This window comes from Silurus aristotelis (genome assembly GCF_946808225.1).
Source record: "Silurus aristotelis genome assembly, chromosome: 2".
Lineage (NCBI taxonomy): Eukaryota > Metazoa > Chordata > Actinopteri > Siluriformes > Siluridae > Silurus > Silurus aristotelis.
In genome coordinates, this window is record NC_139575.1 from 15,173,327 (window position 1) to 15,196,698 (window position 23,372).

At 36.0% G+C, this 23,372-nt stretch overlaps 1 protein-coding gene across 2 annotated transcripts; it reads left to right on the forward strand.

The window, feature by feature from the left end:
- The first annotated feature begins 8,186 nt into the window (after positions 1-8,186).
- Positions 8,187-22,228, forward strand: scinla (scinderin like a). Of its 2 annotated transcripts, none has more exons than XM_083569202.1 (17): positions 8,187-8,332; positions 9,973-10,158; positions 10,618-10,772; positions 13,343-13,504; positions 13,917-14,066; positions 14,595-14,681; positions 14,960-15,092; positions 16,624-16,712; positions 16,799-17,014; positions 17,936-18,069; positions 18,165-18,255; positions 18,671-18,841; positions 19,968-20,142; positions 20,470-20,585; positions 20,782-20,859; positions 20,990-21,050; positions 21,752-22,228. In XM_083569202.1, the coding sequence occupies exons 2-17, from the start codon at positions 9,978-9,980 to the stop codon at positions 21,910-21,912; spliced, it is 2,160 nt and encodes a 719-aa protein (XP_083425328.1). In that variant the 5' UTR covers positions 8,187-8,332; positions 9,973-9,977; the 3' UTR covers positions 21,913-22,228. The 2 variants fall into 2 exon arrangements, with proteins under 2 accessions (XP_083425328.1, XP_083425329.1); XM_083569203.1 differs by having other exon boundaries at positions 8,325-8,431.
- Positions 22,229-23,372: the final 1,144 nt, after the last annotated feature.

A 23,372-nucleotide genomic window follows, 5' to 3' on the forward strand; every position in this document is an offset into this window, starting at 1 on the left:
TATATATATATATATATATATATATATATATATATATATATATATGTATATATATATATATATATATATATATATATATATATATATATATATATATATATATATATATATATTCATTAATTTCTCTTAAATGTAACAGAAGGATAAAGATGATGATTTAAAACTTTCATCATAACAGTAATTTTAGCACATTTCTAGTTACTCTATATAAGCTTATTTTATTACCTATCACTGGATCTACATCATTTTAACTTACATTCATATTATTGTTATTTTTAACATTTTTCTACAATTTGGCTTTGCATGGCTTTACGTGTGTTTAATAAAAACATTTGCGTCATCTGCTTCTCACTTGTGACAGTCATGTGGTGTTTGTGTTAATGTTAAAACCTTTTTTTCATTCTCCCAAAAGGGGGATGCATGGGACAAGTGAGAACCATTAAAAAATGAGCTTGAACTCAAACTGGACTGTCACAAAATACAGATGAAAACCATCAGCTACCTACATAAGTTTTGATTAACAGTCATTTTACACACAATAAATGTATACATCTATTACCAAGAATTTCTATTATACCATTAAATATTAGGAAATTATATGTTTTAAACAATATTTGCCTACAGTATATTAAAAATTTTATTCTGTATGAATGTATTACATCGAAGAAGCAATCTGAGTTTGTGTCATACTGAGTCATAGCAATGAGGAGTATATCAAAATAAAGATTATCTCAAATGAATAATTCTGATAACTTAATTTTTGACTTGACTCGACTCACTCATGCATATATGTAGTGCCTGCACTCTTTTCTTGACTTCTCTAATACGCTTCATTACTTTGCACTGTTGACCCCAGGTACTTAAACTCATCCACCTTCATCATCTCTTCTCCCTGAAACCGGACCACTCCACTGCCCTCCCTCTCATTCACACACATGTACTCTGTGTTACTCCTACTGACTTTCAGTACTGACCCTCTGCCTCACCAATCAGTACAAATCCTTTTCTCCATCCTTAGTGTCCAACTTCTCATACAGCTTCTCCTATGCCTTTTTCTTTGCTTTAGCCCCATCCCTCTTTACCTGCTGTCGCATCTCCTTGTACTCCTATTCATATCACACTGCCAATCTCAATTCTATTTTTTCCAACCTCTTTCTTCTTATGCTTTCCTGCATTTCCTCATTTCACCACCACATCTTTTTTTCTTCCTTTCTATTTTCAGATGTCACAACAAGTACCTTCCTAACTGTCACCCTTATCACTTTTGCAGTATTTGCCCAATCATTTAGCACCACTTCACCACCACCGAGCCCCTGTCTGACCTCTTCCCTGAATCTCATCCTTCAGTTTCCACCATCTTATTCTTCTTTCAGTACTCACTCTTCTCCTCTTATTTTTTACCGCCACCTGTGTGCACCCTCCTCCACTCTTATATGTCACCCTATGCTCCTCCTTCTTCTTAAAATATGTATTCACCACCAGAGAACAGTTTAAACCCCCCCATCAATGTTCCACCAACAGTAGCAAAATTTCCACCGGTACCCTGTTGTCTAACGATTTGATTTGGCAAATGTTTTATGCTGGATGCCTTTTCAAACGCAACCCTCCCCATTTATCCATGCTTGGGACCGGCACTAAGAGTGAATTGGCTTTTGCAACCCTAATGGCAAACTAGAAACTACTGATGCAGAAAAATGTCACTGTTAAAGTACAGCTGACACATAGATATAGGTTTTGATGACTGAAGCAAGTTCTTCAGCATGCCATTTCTGTGTTTACAAAATACTACATCTGTAACAGAATCTCACATTCATCACTTACTTACAGACACCATTTATTTACTGTACTAACAAGCTAAGTTCACTTTTGAAACTGCTGATCTTTAGCAGCCTCTTTCAGTCTCTCTGTCACTCTAACACAGTTATGCGTACACTTGTCTTCATGCACTAGATTTCAGCATTTCACATATACTGAGACATTAAATTCAATAATTTAGTCATTAAATGAAAAATGCCTTTGGCATTTAGAGATCATTATGGTGGTGTATAAATTATCAAAAGCAATGGCCGATTTCATAGTATGCACTGGCCCCATTCCAGCGTGGCAGAAGCTTAAAAAAGGTTATGATCACTGAATTATTGGATGTTCAAATGGTGTTCCAAAAACAATGTGGGCTTTATAGATAATTAGATGAAGTTTGAGGGTCAGTGCCTGTTAGTGCAGGATGATATACATCACACTTGTGAAGGTGCTGCTCTTGTTTCTTGCAGCATAGTACATAGTCTCTGAACAGGAAAAGTTAACCAGTGAATATGCAAAGCCAAGGCAAGGGACCAGACCAGCACTTCAGGTCATCACTCAAACAAGTTGTAACTCAGGGTCCACCATACTGAGATGGTGTCTGTTCCATGAGAAAAAACAAATAAAATTTTCAGAATTTTTTTTTTTTTACATTAAATTAGACTAAATGCACAGCCTGCACCTTTAATCTAAAGATTGGACTGTTGAGTATTAGATCTCTCATGTCAAAAGCACTGATTATAAATTAAATTAATACTGATCAGGAGATTATTATACTGTGTATAACAGAAACACATTAAACCTAAAGAATATTTAGCATTAAATGAAACTAGTCCTCCTTAATATAATACTATACACCAGAGTAACATGTGTTATGTTAATGCTAATCAAACCCCCTAATAAAAAAGAAAAAACCCTGATATTGACCCCATCAGCTGTCCAACTAAAGACCAATATAAAACCTTCCATTTATCTTCTAGATCCTAAAAAAGGAATTTTGCTCACACCTACATAGGAATAACATTCATGTTTAAAATTCTAAATTGCCTGCTATTGGCTTCTAATCAGGATCTGATCTCATTGTCCTGTTGCTTGACCGTTGTGCAGCTTTTAACAGCTTTTTTGGCTCAAGTCCTATCTGACTCATTTTTATTAATTTGTTGATGTAAATGTGTAAGTATATCAGTGATCTGTTTTAGGCACACTGCTGTTTTCTTTATATATGCTACCTCTGAATAAAACTATTTATAATCATGGTATTTGCTTCAACTGTTATACTGACGATCCACAGTTGCATGTTTCACCAAAGCCAGATGAGAGACATTGGCTTAATAACAATGAGGAGTGTGTTAAAACACTAGATTAGATTAGTGAATGCTTGTTAACTTCCTTCTGCTAAATTTGATAAGACAGAAGTAATTTTAGTAGGGCTCATGGTAAAACACGAAGAAGTGTCTGGGGAATCTGCTTAGACTGCTGCCCCCGTGACCTGAATTACGAATAAGCGGGAGAAGATGAATGATGAATAAATGATTCAACATGTCTACTTCGATCAAAAGGTGCAGGCTATTTGTTAGTACCTCAAATAATGAAGACTACAGCAATAGGCAGAGCTTGCTCTTACAAAGCCCCACAGTAATGGAACAGCCTTCCAAATAGTGTTTGGGACTAAGACACAGTTTTAGGGTTCAAGTGTTGGTTGAATACATATTTATTCAGTCACACCTTTTGTCAGTAGGTTTAAGTTAGGTAAAGGAGTAGATCTGTAGGGATCATGGATATACAGTATAGTATTTTGGTGAATTGGGATGTTTGGATGCTGTCATTCCCTTATCTCATGTTCTCCTGTTTGTTGACAGTGGTCTGGCAGGCAGTCCCCAAAAGGCTATCCCTTTTATTTATGCTGCCATAGCTAGTCCTGGCAAAGTCTCTACTTGCATCCTGATCACACTGTACACTGTCTTTAACTTCATGTACCAATACGGATTCTTAATAATCCATGTTTTTCTCTCTCTCTGTCACCTCTTTATTTTACTTCTTACTTTCTCTCTCTCTCTCTCTCTCTCTCTCTCTCTCTCTCTCTCTCTCTCTCTCTCTCTCTCTCTCTCTCTCTCTCCCTCTCTCTCTCTCTCTCTCTCTCTCTTCCTCTTCAGGTGAACAGTAATTAATATCAACAGTCTGCTACAATGGCTTAGGACTGTAATTTGCATGAACAGTTCTCCATTTAAGGACCTATTACTGAACACACCACAAAAATCCTAAAACTATAATGAATAGACATTATATACCACTCATATGAGGATACATCCCTTTTTTGTCTGGGTCCTCTCAAGGTTTCTTCCTCATTCCATATCAGGGAGTTTTTTATTGTCACTGTTGCCATTGGCTTGCTCATTAGGGATGAGCAAAAAACTAATTTGCATATAAGCCCAAACTTATATGCAAATCATATAAATTGAAATACCATACCCTCTTTAAAGCTGCTTTGGGATAATGCCTATTGTTTAAAGAGGTATACAAATAAAACTGAATTAAATTAAATTCACTGGTTAAATCTTGTGGGTGTTTGCCTTTTACCTAGTTTGTTGCATATAAACAAAAGGAACCTGCATGTGTCTCAAAAGCGATAAAGGCTTTTCTGAACTGTTGACAGGAACTGCATGCAAAACTGTTCCAAAATACTTAATTTTTCTTTCGCTTGTGTGAGATATGCCATCAGACCCAGTTTCAGCACTGTATTGTCATAATCATAATTTTTCTTACCTTTTGAATTTTAACAGATCAGGTTTGGCAGCTGTGTGTTTGTACAGGTATGTATAGTATGTTTGAAGGTGGTATGACACACCTTGATGCAGTAACTATAGCTTGAGTTATAGCTCATTCTAAATCCCACTACCTGCTGCACCACACCCATCATCTGAGACATGAATTGGTGTTTTACTAGATGGACTAAGAAGCATGCATGCATGACAAAACAATGAAATATAAACAGCAAAATAAAGTGCAACACATAGACTTTCTCCCACTACAACAACACTTTACTTAACTTATTGGGAGACATAAAAAATGCTGGCCAACACACACAAAAACCTCAGGGGACAGCAGATATATTAGATTATGTTAGCTGTCACTTTTTTAGTGTAGTCAAATGGGACTGGGAAGCACATTACACACTGTAGTCCAGAGAATGTTTTCAAAAAATTAGAAACAATGTGTGCAAGTGCATGTTTTTTTAGTTATCAAATTTGTGATAATCCTATCTCTTTTATGGTTTATTTAAACATTGTCCACAGAAACTTACAGACATTTAAGTATTTTTTCCTATTTTATAGTCTGCGTGTGGTGGCATCTGGTTTCCAGTTTAATTCAACTAAAAAGATTCTGGGCAAATGCTATGTTCAACAACATTTTTTCATACTAGTGTATAAAACAGAATGGAAAACTTTTTTTTGTTTTGGTCAGAATAGAACAGAATGGGGAAAAAAAATCAGTTGTGCAGTTCTTCTTGAGTTCTCCTGCTCTGTTGGCTGCTTGGTATTAATGTGACTCGGAAGAAAAGCAAGGCAGAAGTATTTGAAATTTGTTTGGCCAAAATGTTTTCAAAATTTTCTTCAATATTTTCAGGTTCACAGAGAGATAAAAGGTTACCTTCTTATGAAACTCATCCATCTTTATAGACTGATGTGTAGTTCTCATCCATATTCTTATGAAAGTAAAATGTTTCTCATTGTCTGCAGGTGTCAGAACAGCAAAACACTAAATTTTAGGCCGTGTGTGTGTGTGTGTGTGTGAGTGTGTGTTCTTGTTATGATTGCGAGTAGCTGGAATGGTGCTGTTTAAAACCAGGAGAAAAAAAAAAATACAATGCTGCTAGGCAAAATTTGGAGGCACAGTAATCACATGGGTTCAGATCTGTTCTCCTGCAAATGCCTGTTTGATCTCCTGAAATTACTACTTCAAGGCAGCCTGTGATAATGTATTAAATGTTATTGCTCCACCTTGTTTAGTTACTGAGCATTTAGAAAGTTCCCTTCTTTTTCACATTTATTATTTTGCAGCCTAATGCTCAAATACAATTCGATCTACAGGACATTCAATACGGCATGATAGACCCCTCTGCAAAAAACAGATCTGTGATAACAAATTTGTGATGACTAAATTTGTTAAAAAGAAATACCACAAGATTCTTTGCTTTGACACATGAAATTTATCTAAGGTGCACCCCGTTTCTCTGGATCATCTTTGAGACGTTTCTACGCATGGATTGGAGTCTGTCTGCATCAAACTCATGATTAAAAAGCACACACCTGTCTGGATAAGGTGTTATGCTATGAAGACAAAATGAATACTGTCTATAGAGCTCAGAGACAGGATTGTGTCAAGGCTAGAAAATTATTTCTGCTGCATTGAAGGTTCCCAATAGCACATTGACCTCCATATTTCTTAAATGGAAGAAGTCTGGAACAATCAGCACAGAGCTCACATGTTGGCCAATCCGAGCAATTGGTGGAGAAAAACTTTGGTAAGAAAGGTGACCAAAAACCTGATAGTCACTCTGATTGAGCTCAGATTTACAAAATTTACAAAAAGGTTGTGTGGGCAACATCGGGTTTATTTAACCAATGTTATTTCTCTGGTGAATGTGTTTAAATCACACAGTGTTTACATTTGTTGTATTAAAAAGGACACATTACTTCAAACTCATTTGTTCCCTTTTACTATATTTAAAACAATACATCATTTGAATTTGTATGAAAATATAGTTCTACATTTTGCCATGGATTTTGCTAGTGCACTGTTGTTCTGTCTTTCCCTGAGTATTAGTGTAATTTAGCTGTCTGTGAGCCACACTCTGTGATTCCTATTCTCTCAACCAGAGTTTCTGTAAAAAAAAATAAATGTATACATAATACACATTATACACAAGGACTGTGATCTATAACAAAGTTTGAAACAAACAAGAATGAATTCAATCCTATTACATTGATACAAAGATATCCAAAATCTAATAACAAACTGGGTTTTGGATTGGATCTGGATTTATAATTAAAAAGAAAAAAATTATTTACTGCAATTTGTTTGGATATTAAAACAAAAGCTGAATAGACCTGCAGGTTTGGACCAGCTGCATGGAAATACTGTTTCTGATCTGCAGTTGAAGCCAGTCTTTGTGGAAGATTTGGCATGGTTAAATCAAAGCAAACCTTACAAATATGAAAAGATGGAAGAAGGTAATAATGTTGGATAGAAGATAAATCTATAAAGAGGATAAGTAAAAGAAATAGAAGAGAAGTATAACCTCTTCTAATCCTAACATCTGGTAGTAGTTGTACTATTGGTTGGTATGACCAACAAAAAATAGCACATGAAAACTAAAAAAATAACTGAAAAAGTTACAAATAACATATTACATTGGCTTTTGTAGCATGGTTATTGTAATGATTAAAATGTAAAACTACTTAAAACATTTGTATAAACTGCAATAGCAGTTTCGTTGTATCAATCGTTAAAGCACTATATCTAAAAGTACAGTATGTACAATCACACCCATATGTGGTTCTTTCCTACATTACTGCCACAAACATAGAAGCAAACAATTGTATTGAATGCCTTTGTAGGATTTCCCTTCACTGAAACTAAGAGGCTCAAACTTGTTCCAGCATGTCTCTGCCCATGTAAAATGCAATGTCTATGAAATTATAGTTTGTCAAGTTTGGAGTTTAAGAACTTGAGAATTACACTCAGAATCCTGACTTCACACAAGGTTTCCTTACCCAACACCCTGACATCACTAATGCTGAGTGCTGTGTGGCTGAATGGACAAATATACACAGCTACACTACAAAATTAAGTGGATCACTTTCCCAGAAATAATCTGGGACAAATTGAATCTGAAATCTGGTGTGTTGGCAAGATCACTATGTACTTGTCCATATAGTGTATTTAAAATGTACTCAAAATCTTTTGACTTAATATTAACTGTTATGTTTATGTTTTATATACAGTATATTATCATTACATTATCATTACATACAAAACATATCACATTCGTTTACTTTGCAATGTGAACTTTGTGTTTATTTAAATGTCAAACAAAATGGAAATAGTAGAAAACAACGTTTTGGCACTTCACGTGAATAGCACACGTGTCAAATGATGTATTCAGCTTCTTTATTAAGAGTTTTGGAACATGGATTTAAAAAATATGTTTTTCTTGCTGTCTTACTGTTATGTTAATTTCTTATAATCCGTTTGTTTTTGTTTTACACGGTTTGTAATTACTAACGCCGATCCTTTCTTTTCAGCATTACAGTTAAGACTGTGTACCTGTTTGACATTTAGTGTTTTAATAGCTGGGTGTTGGTCAGACCACACTGGATTATTCAGCAGGAGGATGGAAAGAGAGGAGGAGATATAATAAAGACTGTTCGCTTCCTCCTTATAAAGAGTTCATGGAGGTGGGGCGTTTACAGTACACCTCTTCAGCTTCTTCATCCGCATCCAGCAGTCCCTCAATTTCTCAGAAATACAGGCAAGTTATAGGAAATCATCATTACTCATATATTTCTGTACAGTATCACTACTCAGCTCAGGGATCTGTAGTGTTGGGGGGTTTAACAGCAAATGTTGTGTGAGTTATTTAGCCTGGTTTTTATGCTTTGCACGAAAGAAAGCGGATGAAATGGTTCGGTTGTGAAATAATTGCCTCTATTTTTCGTCGCTGCTTTTTCCTGTTGTGGAAATGAGCTTGAATGACATTTTGTTTTTCCGTGTAAAAAGCTCATGTATGCATCGTGCGACTTACAATTCTGAAATTACTTTTTTGTTTGCACATCAAATCCTGCACTCTTTATATAATTTATGTTCATGATTTGCACGAATGAGGGCGTAGCCCGCGCGTGCAATGGTGATTTTTTCTTTTAACTGATTCATGAGTCGATTGTTTCGAGCAAATCTGTTGAGTACCGAACTCGAATCGCGAATCGAACAACGTGATGCATAAACATCAACAACTGTTTTGTAAGTGCATTTTTGACGCTGTCTTACAACATACTGTACATTATGCCACTGAATTATATCACTAAAAGTACAATTTCAGGAAATACAATATATACGTCATGGCCTATAATTTCCTCACACACACACACACACACACACACACACACACACACACACACACACAATTTATATATATATATATATATATATATATATATATATATATATATATATATATATATACACACACACACACACACACACACACACACACACACACACACACACACACACACATATATATATATATATATATATATATATATATATATATATATATATATATAAATATATATATATAATTTTTATTTATTTTTTTTGCTTTTTGTATTTTTTAAGTAAAACAACAGCACATTTATAGCAAATTGCCATTTTCGGAATTTTGTGTGCATGAATTGAGTCGGCTCTGTTGTCTGATGTATTTAAAACATTTTTTTTGATGTTTGAATTCTTCATCTGTTTTCCGTAGATGTAATATTGTAAAAGAGTGGTACAATTAGATTGCCATCAGTTTGTCGTTTTAGGAATAATTAATCAGGACTGCTGTTCTTGGTCCACACTTTTATTTTTCATTTACATGCTACCTACTAGAGAAATCATCTGTAATCATACTCAATGCATTCTGTTAAATGTTGTTTTCACTCAGCTATATGCAAAATCAACTGCGGTTCATTAACATTAAGCCTTTCGCCATTCCAGAAATACGGGTTTTGACAATATGCCCAAATAAACAGGTATTCAGATTGACTAATTGCTCTGTTGTCATTCATTGTGTCTGTTCAGGTTTCTAAATATTTATGACAGTTGTTAAGTGTCTTGATGTACTTCTAGAATGTTGAGACTCACTAGTATTCACAGTAGACTTTCTCACATCTTATCTTTTTGTTTTGGACTCTTACTGATTTTTTGTTTTTATCTGTTTTGATGTTGAGAAAACTAGCCAATCATTTTCTGCTGCTTGAGCATTATTTTTGTTTTACTAAACAAGTAAACATTGTTATTCAGTCTCCCCAGTGTCTGTGACTCTTTGGGATTTACACCATCCTACATTCATGTGATCACATCTCTGTAGACAATTATATGTGAAACCATAATTTGTGCTCATAATTACAGAGATCATGGTAGCCCACAAGGAGTTTCAGACTGCAGGAAAGAAGCCAGGCCTGGAGATATGGAGGGTGGAAAAGATGGACCTGGTGCCGGTACCCAAGCAGCTTTATGGAAACTTTTTCACTGGAGATGCTTATATTCTTCTCTTCACCACTCCTGCTCCATCTTATGCCATCCACATGTGGCTTGGTGAGACTTTTGCTGTTTTCCTATTTGCCCACATATTTAATAAACACTGTCCACTTTATAAGGGTAACTAAAAACTATCAATGAACAAAATGTTTTTCATAAAGTGACCAGTGATTCTATATGAATTCAGTGATATAGACCAGTGATCTATATTGCTGTCTGTCTCTTTGTTTGCCCAATTATATATACAGTACCAAAAAAAGTTTTTTGAACAAGCTAAAACTGTTTAAAATTTGACTAAAGATTAAGAAAGATTATTGTCACAGACCAAACTAAATAAAAGCAACTAAAGCTACATATTTCTTTGTTTAGATTTTTAGTATTAAAATAAAGCCAATATAAAAAATCCTAAAATATTGGGTATTTAAAAATTTCAGCTCATGTACATTTACCACACATACACACAGACACATAGGGATAATGAGATATATATGTAAGGTTTGTGTCATGTCTGTTTAGGGAGTGAGTGTTCCCAGGATGAAGGCGGGGCTGCAGCAATCTTTTCTACCCAATTGGACGACTTCTTGGGTGGAAGTCCAGTTCAGTTCCGTGAGGTGCAGAACAATGAGTCCCTCACCTTCCTTGGCTACTTTAAGTCCGGTGTTAAGTATCAGGTACTGTATTCTGTTCAGTATATAAACCTAAATATATCAATATCCACAACATACAATGTGTTCTTTCAGATATTAGTAGTAGATTAAAGACGTGAATTTTTTTTTTTTTTTTTTTGCTAATTCTTTGCAGTGTTTGCTGTTTTTGCAAAACTGTACACCAGTACATCAGTTATGCATTTTCATAATGTTGATTATTTTATTATTTTATATTTTGTTATTTTATTTGTGATAATGATTACTTCCTAATCAGTTGTTAGTATGAACAAAATAAGCCAAATGTTTATATATGAACAATGTGGCATATTAAATGGTTATTACATACACTGATATAACAGTAGTATTCTAGACTAAGCCGAAACACGTAGGTGTTGGCCAAGCCTGGGCTTGCACTAACATCCTCATTCCAGAAGTCTGTATCAGAGCAGAGAGTGCCTTCTCCTCTATTCTTTTGCTACCAAGAGTAAAGTTGGAAAACAATATTGTCCTCTAAGTCTCTGGTCAACTATTGCCAACTGTTTCCATGGTGATTTTACCATCATGAATCATCAGCTTACACATCTGCTTTCGATTTTTGTGACCTTCAATAGTGGCAAAGCAGAAGGCTTGGTCTGCTAAACACATGCACTTAACCCACTGGAAAATATGTGTGTGTGTTTGCTCGGAGTGTGCATTTTCCCCTCAGTTTAGAGCACTGTTTTCACAAACAGTGAAAAGAAGTTTGATGAGAATAGAAAGATACTCAATGGAATAAAGAAAACAGGAACATTCCAGTGTTGATTCACAGCTTCAGTAGTGAATTAACATTTACAGTACTAATCATCTGTTGGTTAATTATTTTCTTTCACAACTGTTTTTTTCCAAACTGTTACTCCAAAACTGGAGCCACTCAATTGTACAGGACGTCTTTAGATGCACCATAATAAAATTTTACATTCACTTGAATTTGGAAACCCAAACCTGTCCCCGCATGGCAATGCTCCTGTGCACGAAGTGAGCTCCCTATAGATCTGGTTTACATGCTTTGGAGAGAAAGCTCTTGAGTGGCCTTCTATTGAGCTCTAATCTTATCATTACTGAACAGCTTTGGGAGGAATTGGAACGCTGACTGCATCCCAGGTCTCCTCACATACACAATACCTGCCTTTTGTAACACTCTTGTGGCTGATGAACACAAGTATCCATAAGCACACTCCAAAATCTAGTGGAACAGCTTCTGAGTAGAGTAGAGGGGATTATAAGAGCAAATTGGGACAAAATGTGAAATGGAATGCTCAAAAATCACATACCATACTTATGACATACTTATATATATATTTAAAGGTGTAACGTGCACAAACTTCATGGTTCGGTACGTATCTCGGTTTTTAAGTCACGGTTTAGTTATATAGAAATATAGACATAAAATTGCTTGTTGTTTTTTAACACATTCATTATTATTAATATAAATATTTGTAAACATCAACAGTTAACATTTTAAAAATAATTTTTAATAAAATTCCTCCTTGGCTAAATAATATATCAAATAATATTTTTTTAAAAAAAATCTAACTATTGCAATATACTTTTTTTTATAATATTGAATAAATTCAATTAAATTTGCAGTGTTTGCTGTTTTTGCTAACCCCCCAAAACTTACATTTACAAAACTATCATTTATGCATTTTATTGTTGAGGTTTTCGTTGGGAGTGACGAGGATGGACAGGATTAGAAATGATTTTATTAGAGTGACAGCGCATGTAGGATGTTTTGGAGACAAGGACTTCCTAATTAGTTGTTAGTATAAACAAAATAAGTTAATTTGTTAATATGAACAATGTGGCATATTAAACGGTTAATGTATACACTGATGTGTGTGGATATAACAGTAGTATTCTAGACTAAGCCGAAGCACGTAGGTGTTGCCCAAGCCTGGGCTTGCACTAACATCCTCATTCCAGAAGTTTGTATCAGAGCGAAGAGATTATCCTCCTCTATTCATTTATTATATTAAATACATTGATTAATCAATTAAATTGTCACAAAATATATTGATTAAATAATTTTTTTATTCAATAGTTTACATTTCTTAAACTCTTTGGTTACCATACCAATGTTTATTTGTGTGTGTTTTACATTTAATAATAAACTTTATATAGATATCATCTACTACACTGTTCTACTTTTTTCAGTATACATTAACAAATGTCTTTGACTCCCTTGATATGCAGAATGTCAGGATTTTCTTCTTTTTAGAGAAATTCTTGAAGCTGGACATAAATCGCTAAATAATCAACCGCACTAACGTTAGCCACTAGCCTAGCGGCTATCACTAGTCTTTTCATGCATGTGCAAAATAAATCTTATTTCGCCACAGTTCGCCTGGCATTGTTGTGTATGTTTTTAATTTTAATAATAATATTAAAATGCACTTAAGTGCAAGGCAGAGACTAAACCAACATGCGGTCCGCCACATTCCTGAGGGAACTCAGATTTGAACTGTTCCGCACGTAAAAGGGATTGCATTCTCTTACTCTTACTCAAACGCTAAAGATTTCAGTCTCTTTGCTTCTTCTCCCTCACATACACACAGCAAGGTGGCGTGGCCTCTGGCTTTCAACACGTGGTGACCAATGACATGGATGTGAAGAGATTACTCCACGTTAAAGGGCGGAGGGTGATCCGTGCTACCGAGGTTCCACTGTCATGGGACAGCTTCAACCGTGGAGACTGTTTCATCACCGATCTGGGCAAGGTCAGCTTTCAAAAAGCAGCATACAATGTTTTATGCATTATTATGGAAGATAATAATATAATTAACACAAAAATCTAACAATGTGTAATAATCAGTTATTGCACAGGATTCACACACCTGTTCTGTGCCATCCATCATTTCCTAAGCATGAGAATACATAAATGAAAGTGAGTTTTTGGTCAGTGTTGCAGTGTGCAATTATAATTTTGCACTGTTGTAGACTATTCAGTACTAAGTTACTGAATAGGCTGCCAATGGCAACAGTTTGTACACATTTCAGAGAGGATATATGGATGCTTAGTTTGCAATCACATGGGTTATTTTAGTCTTTTTATTACACATCCAGAGTAAATTATGGATAGCAAATACCAAGAATAGAAACCATTTGATTGTATTTGTGTTTTCATTTCAGGACATCTATCAGTGGTGTGGCAGTGAGTGTAACCGATTTGAACGTCTAAAAGCCTCTCAGGTGGCCATTGACATCCGGGATAACGAGCGTAATGGTCGTGCCAAGCTGCATATGGTCGAGGAGAACTCTGAGCCAGAGGCCATTATTACTGTAAGGATCATTCAGTTGAGAAGTAAAAAATGACATCATATGATATTATCATAAACAATTCCATTAGTCATTCCTATACCGTAATACTAAACCTTGCACTGCCAAAGAAAGTGATAAAGTGTGTCTGTGTAGTGTTAGACACTATATTAGCAGGTGTGTTTAACTTTGATTGTGGAGAATGTCATTATAATAGCCATTCAGTTTGCACCATGAAAAATTGGTATAAAGCTATAATATTCTCTTTAAAAGGAACTACTACTAGCCTTGTTGTTCCAGTTAAAAACTTTAGGAGAGAAAACATATAATATTCAAAATGAGCTGGAAATTGTGTGCATTTCCTTTTCTGACAACTAATGACTATGAGAATCTTTAAACTGTTACAGCAAGTGTAACCCTAAACATAAAGCTTTAAAGGCTGTGCCACTCATTTCCTCATACAAACTATTAAACTTGGGTGGGTTTGAATACGGGAAATACTTAGTCATCGAACTACCGGAAATGTTTGCTTCATTTGTTGTGTATTTTTAGGTACTTGGACCCAAACCTGATATCCCAGCAGGAAGTGCTGATGATGAAGTTGTCGACAAATCCAACAAGAAGGGCGCGCTTTACATGGTACAAAATTAGTTGTGGTTTTGTATATGTGTGTGAAGCAAATATTAAATAAATATGATTCTAATTGACATTTACAATTGCTAAATGCATAATGAAAGTGAACGCATAAAAGCATTGCAGCATATTTTATAATAATAATAATTATAATAATACTACTACTACTACTAATAATTTTTCTTTTTAATTATTATTCTTCTAGATTACAATTTGTAGTCATTTATTAAGCCTGGTGCACATCATTTTAGTCATGTGTGTGTGTCTGTATGTGTGTGTCTCAGGTCTCTGATGCTGCAGGCTCTATAAAAACCTCTCTGGTGGCTCAGAGCAGCCCATTCAAACAACATATACTTTCTCCAAATGAATGCTACATTCTTGACAATGGAGCTGATGGCAAAATCTTCTTGTGGAAAGGTGCGTCTTGTGATCCACTGCTATTTCTTTTGTGTTAAATACCTCAGAAAATCCTGGGGTCATATAAATATACAAACACTCAACTAAAATCTTGGTGTGAAGTTCACCTCAGTAATGTGAAGTGTTGGAAGGCTTAGCACGAAGGGGTTCTATGCTACCTCTGATATAACAGTCTGTGGTAAGCATCAGAGGTGGGAAGTAGATACCTGCACTCCAGCAGGGCATGACGCAAACTAGTGCTGCGCAGGACAAGATTTGGTGGGTGAATGCGGGTGCGGGTGGTAAAATACTCATGTTGCAGAAGAAATTAAAATCATTTGCTGGACTCCCGCAAAATGGTCTTTAAAATATTTACGTATATATATAAAAAATTTACTAAAAACAAATAAACTGTTATGCATCTACTGCACATAAGCAACAATGGCAACTATAATAAAATAAAACAATTTACAGTCGGAAGCGAACTGTCACGTGGTTCATGCACGGTAACTATTAGAGCACACAGAGGCACAATGTCTGAAGTGCAAGACAGAGGAGAATCTCTGAGCTACAGATATTACTTCATTATTAAAGAAAGGAACATACAACACAACAAAACTTTGACCTGTTTTTTTTATAACATATTATTACAGTTGATGTTCTATGTTCTGAAAAGTTCCTTGTTCACGTCCATGTTCATCATTTACACAAAAAGTCAATCTCAAATAAAACTAAACGTTTGTTAATTTTCATTTATTTTTCATTCATATTCAAAAGGGAAGCAGGTGAAACATATAAAAAAGCAGAGTAGCAGGAAGAAGCAGTCAGTGCACTGAAAATAAAACTACTTATACATTTTACCTGCGCCTTTTTGTAGGCAGGAGTGGGCCAAAACCTAAATATTGCAGGTGGGAGAAAATGACTGCAAAATCCATCCCGCACAGGTCTCTACCTGCGGGTGGGACAAAATTTAGTATTGAGGGTGGGAGAAAATAACATGTTTTTGCGGGAGCAGGACAGAACTTTGCAGGAGAAATTTATTAATTTAAAGTTCATTTAGAACAGATAAAAATGTCCAATTAAGTTTCGACTAATCGTTAGTTATCTCACGACAACGATGCAATTAATAACAATTAAATATTTTAATCGATTGACAATATTAATATTAATATGACATGAGGTCCAGTTACCAGTGTGACACTAAAACAGGTAGTAGTAATCGCTACTTTTTACTTAAGTACATGTCAGAGCCCAAACCTTTTTACTTTAACTTAAGTAAAAAAGTTTATTCAGTACATCAACCTCTACCCAAGTATTTTAAAACATGAGAATCTCTACTTCTACTTAAGTGTGTACTTTTGCCTCCTCTGGTAAGCATTAATAAAGTTTATAACAGAAACCTGAAAAAAGAGTTTGTTATTCTAGAATTAGTACATGAGACCCAGTTTAGTTTAATAGAATTTTCAATGAGAAATGGAATTCCCTCTTCATTCTAGGGCTAAACTAGATTTTCCATGTCTGACCTATTGTGTTTTTTTTTTTTGCCCTTCAGGTTCAAAAGCCAGTGAAGCCGAACGCAAGGCAGCCATGAAATCAGCGGAGCAGTTTATCAAAGAGAAAAACTATAATAAAAACACCCAGGTAAAAAATCAATTAAAGCTCCATACAATTCAAATGTCACCTTTCTGAAGTCTAGCTGTCAACATCTATTGATCTGTTGTAATTAGATCCAGGTGATGCCTGCTGGTGGGGAGACCACCCTGTTCAAACAATTCTTCAGTGATTGGAAGGATAAGGATCAGACCACGGGTCCAGGAAAGGCCTACACTATTGGGCGAATTGCTAGTGTGGCGCAGATCCCCTTTGACGCATCTAGCCTTCACTCCAACAGCGCCATGGCTGCACAACATGGTATGGTGGATGATGGCTCGGGCAAGGTGCAGGTAAGTCTGAACAGAAATCTAATACATTTAAGTGTATTTGCACCTCGTGAGCAGGTCTCATTTTAATTTGTTAATAGGAATAAAAATATTTTGAATATGTGATTCCGATGATTTATGGTTTTCTGCCTATATACAGTACGTACATCCAACCAAACATAACAATATGACATTATAAAATTATGAGCGGTCAAGTGAATAACACTGATTATCGCTTCATCATGGCACTTGTTAGTTAGTGGGATATATATTTGGCAGCAAGTGTACATTTTGTCCTCAAAGTTAAGAAGGAGCAGAAGCAGGAAGAAATTGGCAACCATAAAGATTTGAGTGATTTTGACAAGCGCCACTTTGTAATGGCAAGATAACTGGGTCAGAGCATCTCCAAAACTGCAGCTCTTGTGGGATGTTCACGGTCTGCAGTGGTCAGTATCTATAAAGTGGTGCAAGGAAAGAAAAGTGGTGAACTGGCGACAGGGTCATGGGCGGTCAAGGCTCATTAATTAATGTGAGGAGCGAAGGCTGGCTCATGTTGTCCGATCCAACAGATGAACTACTTTACTGGAGCTCATATTGCTGAAGAAGTTAATGCTGTTAATAATTGACAGTTCAGAACTGTTTTGGCAGCAAAAGAGGGACCAACACAATATTAGGCAGGTGATCATAATGTTATGTCTGACTGGTGGCAATAAAGTTATGCCTGGTTGATGAAGCCTCAGCTTCCTTAACCTTAGGTTATGAGTTCTTAGTCTTCCTCTTCAATCATTAGATTCAGTAGTGCCAGGGATTTTATTGCAGGCCATTAGGCAGAGATACATGCTGTTTTCACTGCAGGGTTGTCACTTGTTGAGTAAATTGATAGAGCAAATGCATCATGAGAGGGTTTTAGGGAAGTTACTTTTAGTTACTGGGTTACTTTTACAGGTCTGGCGTGTTGAAGGTGGGGAAAAGGTTCCTGTGGACCCTTCCACCTATGGCCAGTTCTATGGAGGAGACTGTTATCTGATCCTCTACAGCTACAAACACGGAGGCAAAGAACAGCATATCATCTACACCTGGTGAGACAGTCCAGTCATAAGATACAATGTTAATTTGCATTCTTACTAAATAACTGTGATTGTGTGGGTAAACAGATTTTGCTTGATTGCTCTAGGCAGGGGCTGAAGTGCACACAGGATGAGTTGGCTGCTTCTGCCTTTTTAACAGTCAAATTGGATGACTCCATGGGAGGAGCTCCGGTGCAGGTTAGAATTGTCTCGCTGTATTGATCGCAGATTATCTTTTCTAATCACATTTTTAATCACAGGGAGACTAGTGACTAAATCAGTGTCTCCTAAGGCAGTGCATCTTTTTTTTCCTTTTTCTTTTACTTGCCAGACATCTTTATATGTGGATTCAGGGAGTTTGTAAACACCATCGGTAATCCGGAAATGGTGATTGCTTTAGTAGGAATTTGAATGTTTATTTATAATGGGATGCATTACAAGAGCAACATTCCTGTGGATTAAATGGCCATTTAAGAGAAAAGGAAACAGGAGGAAAAGGAAATCTGCCCATATTTATGAGCAAAAATCATTTTTGTTTGTATGAGATTATAAGTTTAAGAATATATATTTCTTAATGTAAATTCATAGCCCTTCTGTGTGATCTCCTGTGAAGGTGCGTGTCACTCAAGGCCAGGAACCTCCTCATTTGATGAGCCTGTTTAAGGGAAAACCAATGATCATCTGTTTGGGAGGGACTTCACGAAAAGACGGGCAGACCTGTGCAGGAAGTACACGTCTCTTCCAAATTCGTCAAAGCTCCACTCGTGCTACACGTGCTGTTGAGGTTAGTCAACCTATTACTGGCATATAGCCAGTCACATCATGTTGATTATTGCATACTATGTACTTACTCTTAAAGGTAGGACAGTCTGCCTGGTTTACTACAAATATGCACTTACTTCTGGTCACTCCATTGTGGAAAAAAAATTCAGTTCATCTGCAACATTCTGCTTTAGCCAATCAGATGAGAGTAAAGATGATTTAATTAGGGCATCATCTGTGCAGTAAAATATTTATCTGTTTCTATAATGATGCTACTCAATTTTTACTTCATTATCAATGTAAATCACATGATATTTTTACTGTACTGACCGGTACTTCTACTGAGATTTTAAAAGTAGGTCCCTGTGTTGGAATTGTGTCCCTTCAGGGTGAATTGCTCCGCTCCTGTGCAGGATAAAGTATGGATGAATGATTTACTGAAGCTAAACAAATAAAATAAATGAAATAACAATCAGCATATCAAATAACTTACTGCACCAGTGCACTCAGATATTTTTATAATAATGCTTGTAACAAACTCTGCAAAATCGAGTTTTTGACTGAAAAGTGTTTCGCAACTATTATAAATGCAGTATGCTGTTTAAACTCTGTAGGCCCCAAAGGCTAAACATCACACAGTAGCTCTTTTATGATGTTGCTTTTTTACTATTTCAAACTGAAGGGATGTGGTATTAGGTGCAATACAGAACAATGGTCCCCCAGAACTCGTGGGGTTATGTTCTAAGACCCCCTGCGAGTTCCGAAAATCTGCTAATTTGGGACGCTCCGCCGCGTGCGTATGGTAACGTATGGTAACTTAGTGAATTAATCTACACATTATGTCCCTTTAATACAATAATGTGTTTTAGTGCTTTCACTAAAATTTGTTAGTGTAAGCATAGTTTAAAATGTTATCCCTAACGTTCCTGAACATTCGGTCCCGCTGCGAATTCCCGCGAATTTGAAGATAATCCGCAACTTGCTGTTAGTTAGGTTCCAAATGAAAACCAAAATTTTTCCGGGCTGCGAGTCCTAAACCTCGAATTATCAGAGGTTGACTGTATTGCAACCTTTGAAAGAAATCTGTTAATCCTCAATGTTCTTCAATGTGAGATCACATCATTAAGATCTGTCTTCTCTTCTATCAGGTGGAGCCCTCTGCTGCAAAACTGAACACCAATGATGTGTTTGTGCTGAAGACTCCAAACTCCATGTTTCTGTGGAGAGGAACCGGCGCTACGGATGAGGAGCTGTCTGCTGCCAAATATGTCTGCAGCTTCCTGGGTGGCAGCGCTACTGAAGTGACTGAGGGAAAGGAACCAGGTAGCATTCACTAGCTAGCATGTTTAAAACAAATGCTTTTACAATGAAAATATTGGATAAATAAATGTATTTATTTGGTGATAGAATGGTCCTGTTTCATTGGTCCTTGTTGCTGTTTCCTTGGTTTTCCCTGGATCCATTGCTAAAATTATAAAATGATTTTCATTATTCTGGTTTGAACAGACTGGAGGGAGTGAATACCATAACTTGCACAAGAATTAGTACACAGTGTATTGATAAAATGCAGTTAATATCTTGACATAAATGTAATTAATTTAAATTTGCAAATCCTTCAATTTTCTCTGTCTCTCTCCACCACACTCCCAGCGGGATTCTGGTCAGCTCTTGGTGGAAAAAAGGACTACCAGACCTCCAGCAGTCTGCAGAAGACAGTTAAACCACCTCGCCTATTCGGCTGCTCCAACAAAACTGGCCGACTCATAGTGAGTTTACAGAGCAGACCAAAGCGAATATCAGAAATTAACCATTGACCTATTAGGATATCAGTTACAAGTTATGTTGACGCAGTGCCTCAAATTGATACAAAAATAGTAATCATTAAAAATAAATAAAATACACAATATACATAAATTCTCTCTTTCTTTGTCTCACACTTATTCCTTTCTGTCTTGTTTTTAGGCAGATGAAGTGCCAGGAGACTTCACTCAGGTTGATTTGGCCACAGATGATGTGATGCTTCTGGATACTTGGCACCAGGTACCTCAAATCACTACTCTTCTCTTGGTTTCTTCAGTGATACAGACCCCGTTATCCCACCTGTTGTAACTGAGTCTATTAGGTCTGAATGTGCAGGATGTTAATTCTTTTGTCTTTATAATCTCCTCAGATCTTTCTCTGGATTGGTAATGATGCCAATGAAGCGGAGAGGAGCGGATCAGACAAAATAGGTACTGCTGATGCTACACAGAGCTGTACTATATTGTCAGATACTAAACTGCTACTCTTCTGCAATCTTAAAACTGCCAAGGGTGTAAAAGAGTCATAGATCTTCAGGTAGAGAGATGTATCTTGCTTCAGCTGAGTTTTTGGGGTGTCCTGTGGATTTCTTTTGGATGACCTGTGTGCTTGTAGAGAAATTAAAAATAATAAATGTGGTTAGAACTATGACTGTACAGATATAGTTCATGCACTTATATTTTTCTGGGAACAGTGGAAACAAAAATATGCAGTATTTTTTTGTTGCTGATTTCTTACAGTTAAAAGGCTAAAGATTAATGTACAATTTCTCAATGAAGCTCATTATTTTGAACTGTAGCTTTTAATTAACCAAAATTAAGTGCATAATTTTGTAAACAGATGTCACCAGTTAGCAAACATTGCTATGATTGACAGGAAAGAGGAAGACGGTCTTTAAATGAGTTAATCAAGAGCTCTGCAACATACTTGGCCAGGGTTTATAGCAAACAATGTGCCATACATTGTCAGAAATTTGTTTAAGATTACTGAAGAACTTAATGCTATATGAAATTACTGTGCACTGATTTAGTCTTGTATTTTGCACAACATGAGAATATTAATAGTATAACAGTGAAATGTAGCTATATGGGTTTAAAAAACATCACATGTTTACTCTATTTCTTTATTTCAGCTCAAGACTATGTGAACTCTGACCCCTCTGGCCGTCATGGCACACCCATCAGCATCATAAAGCAGGGCTTTGAGCCACCCACATTTACTGGCTGGTTCCAGGCCTGGGATATTCAAATGTGGGAAAAAGACCCTTTGGAACGTATCCGTGGCAAATTCTAAACACACTCATACACACACACACTTTGCATGGTTTCCACACAAGTATACACACAAGTGCTAATGGCTGCCATAAATCAATAGAGAGCTTTATATTCACAGCAAAAACAATGTTATGCACTAGACCTATATGCAGTGTCATGTCATTTTTCATTTCATTTATTTTTAAAAACAATTACAAGTTTTAAACATGCAGTTAATATATAGTTTTTTGCCAAATCAATGCTAAAACTCAGTTTAAGACTAGAAATAAAACAATTTGGCATGTACTGTATATTCTGGGCATTAAAACATTTTAAATCATAGTAACATTTCAAAAGAATTTTCTTAAAATGCAGATTAATGGTTAATAATAAAATGTGCCTCTTGCTACAATGGTTACTGTCTTTTTTTTATTTGTAAAATTAGCTTGACTCCCTCGATTCAGTTGTCTATTTAAGGTATTGTACTATTTCTTTATGGTTCTGACAATTTACATTAATGGCATTTGGAATAGGTAATTATCCAGAGTGGTTTTCAATGACCACATTTATACATGTGGGGCACGATCTTGTTTAAGGGCTCAACTGTGGCAGCTGGCAGTGTAGGGATTTGATCAAATGACCAGTGGTTCAACATTATAACCACTGAACTGCCACTTCTCTCATCCCATCACACCCTGGTTCTTCCCCAAACTGTTTACACAAAGTTGGAAGCACACAATTGTTACATTATGATTTGATTTGAATGGAAATAAGAGAACAAAACGTTCCAGTTTATTGACACGGGAACCCCCTGCATACAGGCCTACTAATGCTGGACGTGTTAAAGTTTTAAAGGTTAAATGGTCAGATTGATGAAACACTACTATGATGGCATACAGTGGATCCAAAATGTCTTTGGACACTTACAAATACATATCGATTCCAATGCATTAGTAAACAAGGGCAACATTTTAGCACTGGGACAAAGAAAAAAGTAAAAGAAAAAAAAAAAAAGCTTCAATGTTCATCATCGATGTTAATCCAAAGTTTTATAAAAAAAAAAAAAAAAAAAAAAACAACAAAAAGATTTATAAATTGAAGTAAATATTGAGAAAATGTCTAGCATTAACTTAATCTTCCTTCCTCTAAGTCTCTTCTGAGTGCTGTTAGCTCTGAGAGATTGTATAATTTGAGTGCGAGAGCTGTTTCCAGAAACCCGATTACTGGTTCTCTGGAAAATGGTGGCCTGGGATGTTTGTCATGGTGTGTGGAATCTGTTTCGTGTTTTACAAAGCTCTTCCTGTCATCTTGTCAAATTAGTAACAGTCATTAAGAAAGTTTTTTCCATGGGACACTCGTGATCTCTGACACAAGTAAAGTTTTGGATAGACTTTTGTGATGGTTTGTTTTTAAGAGTGGGAGGAGAAATAGTTGGTAAAAAGACATTGTAACTGTCCAAGCATCACATAATATCACAGCTGTGTTTAAGATGAGAGTTTT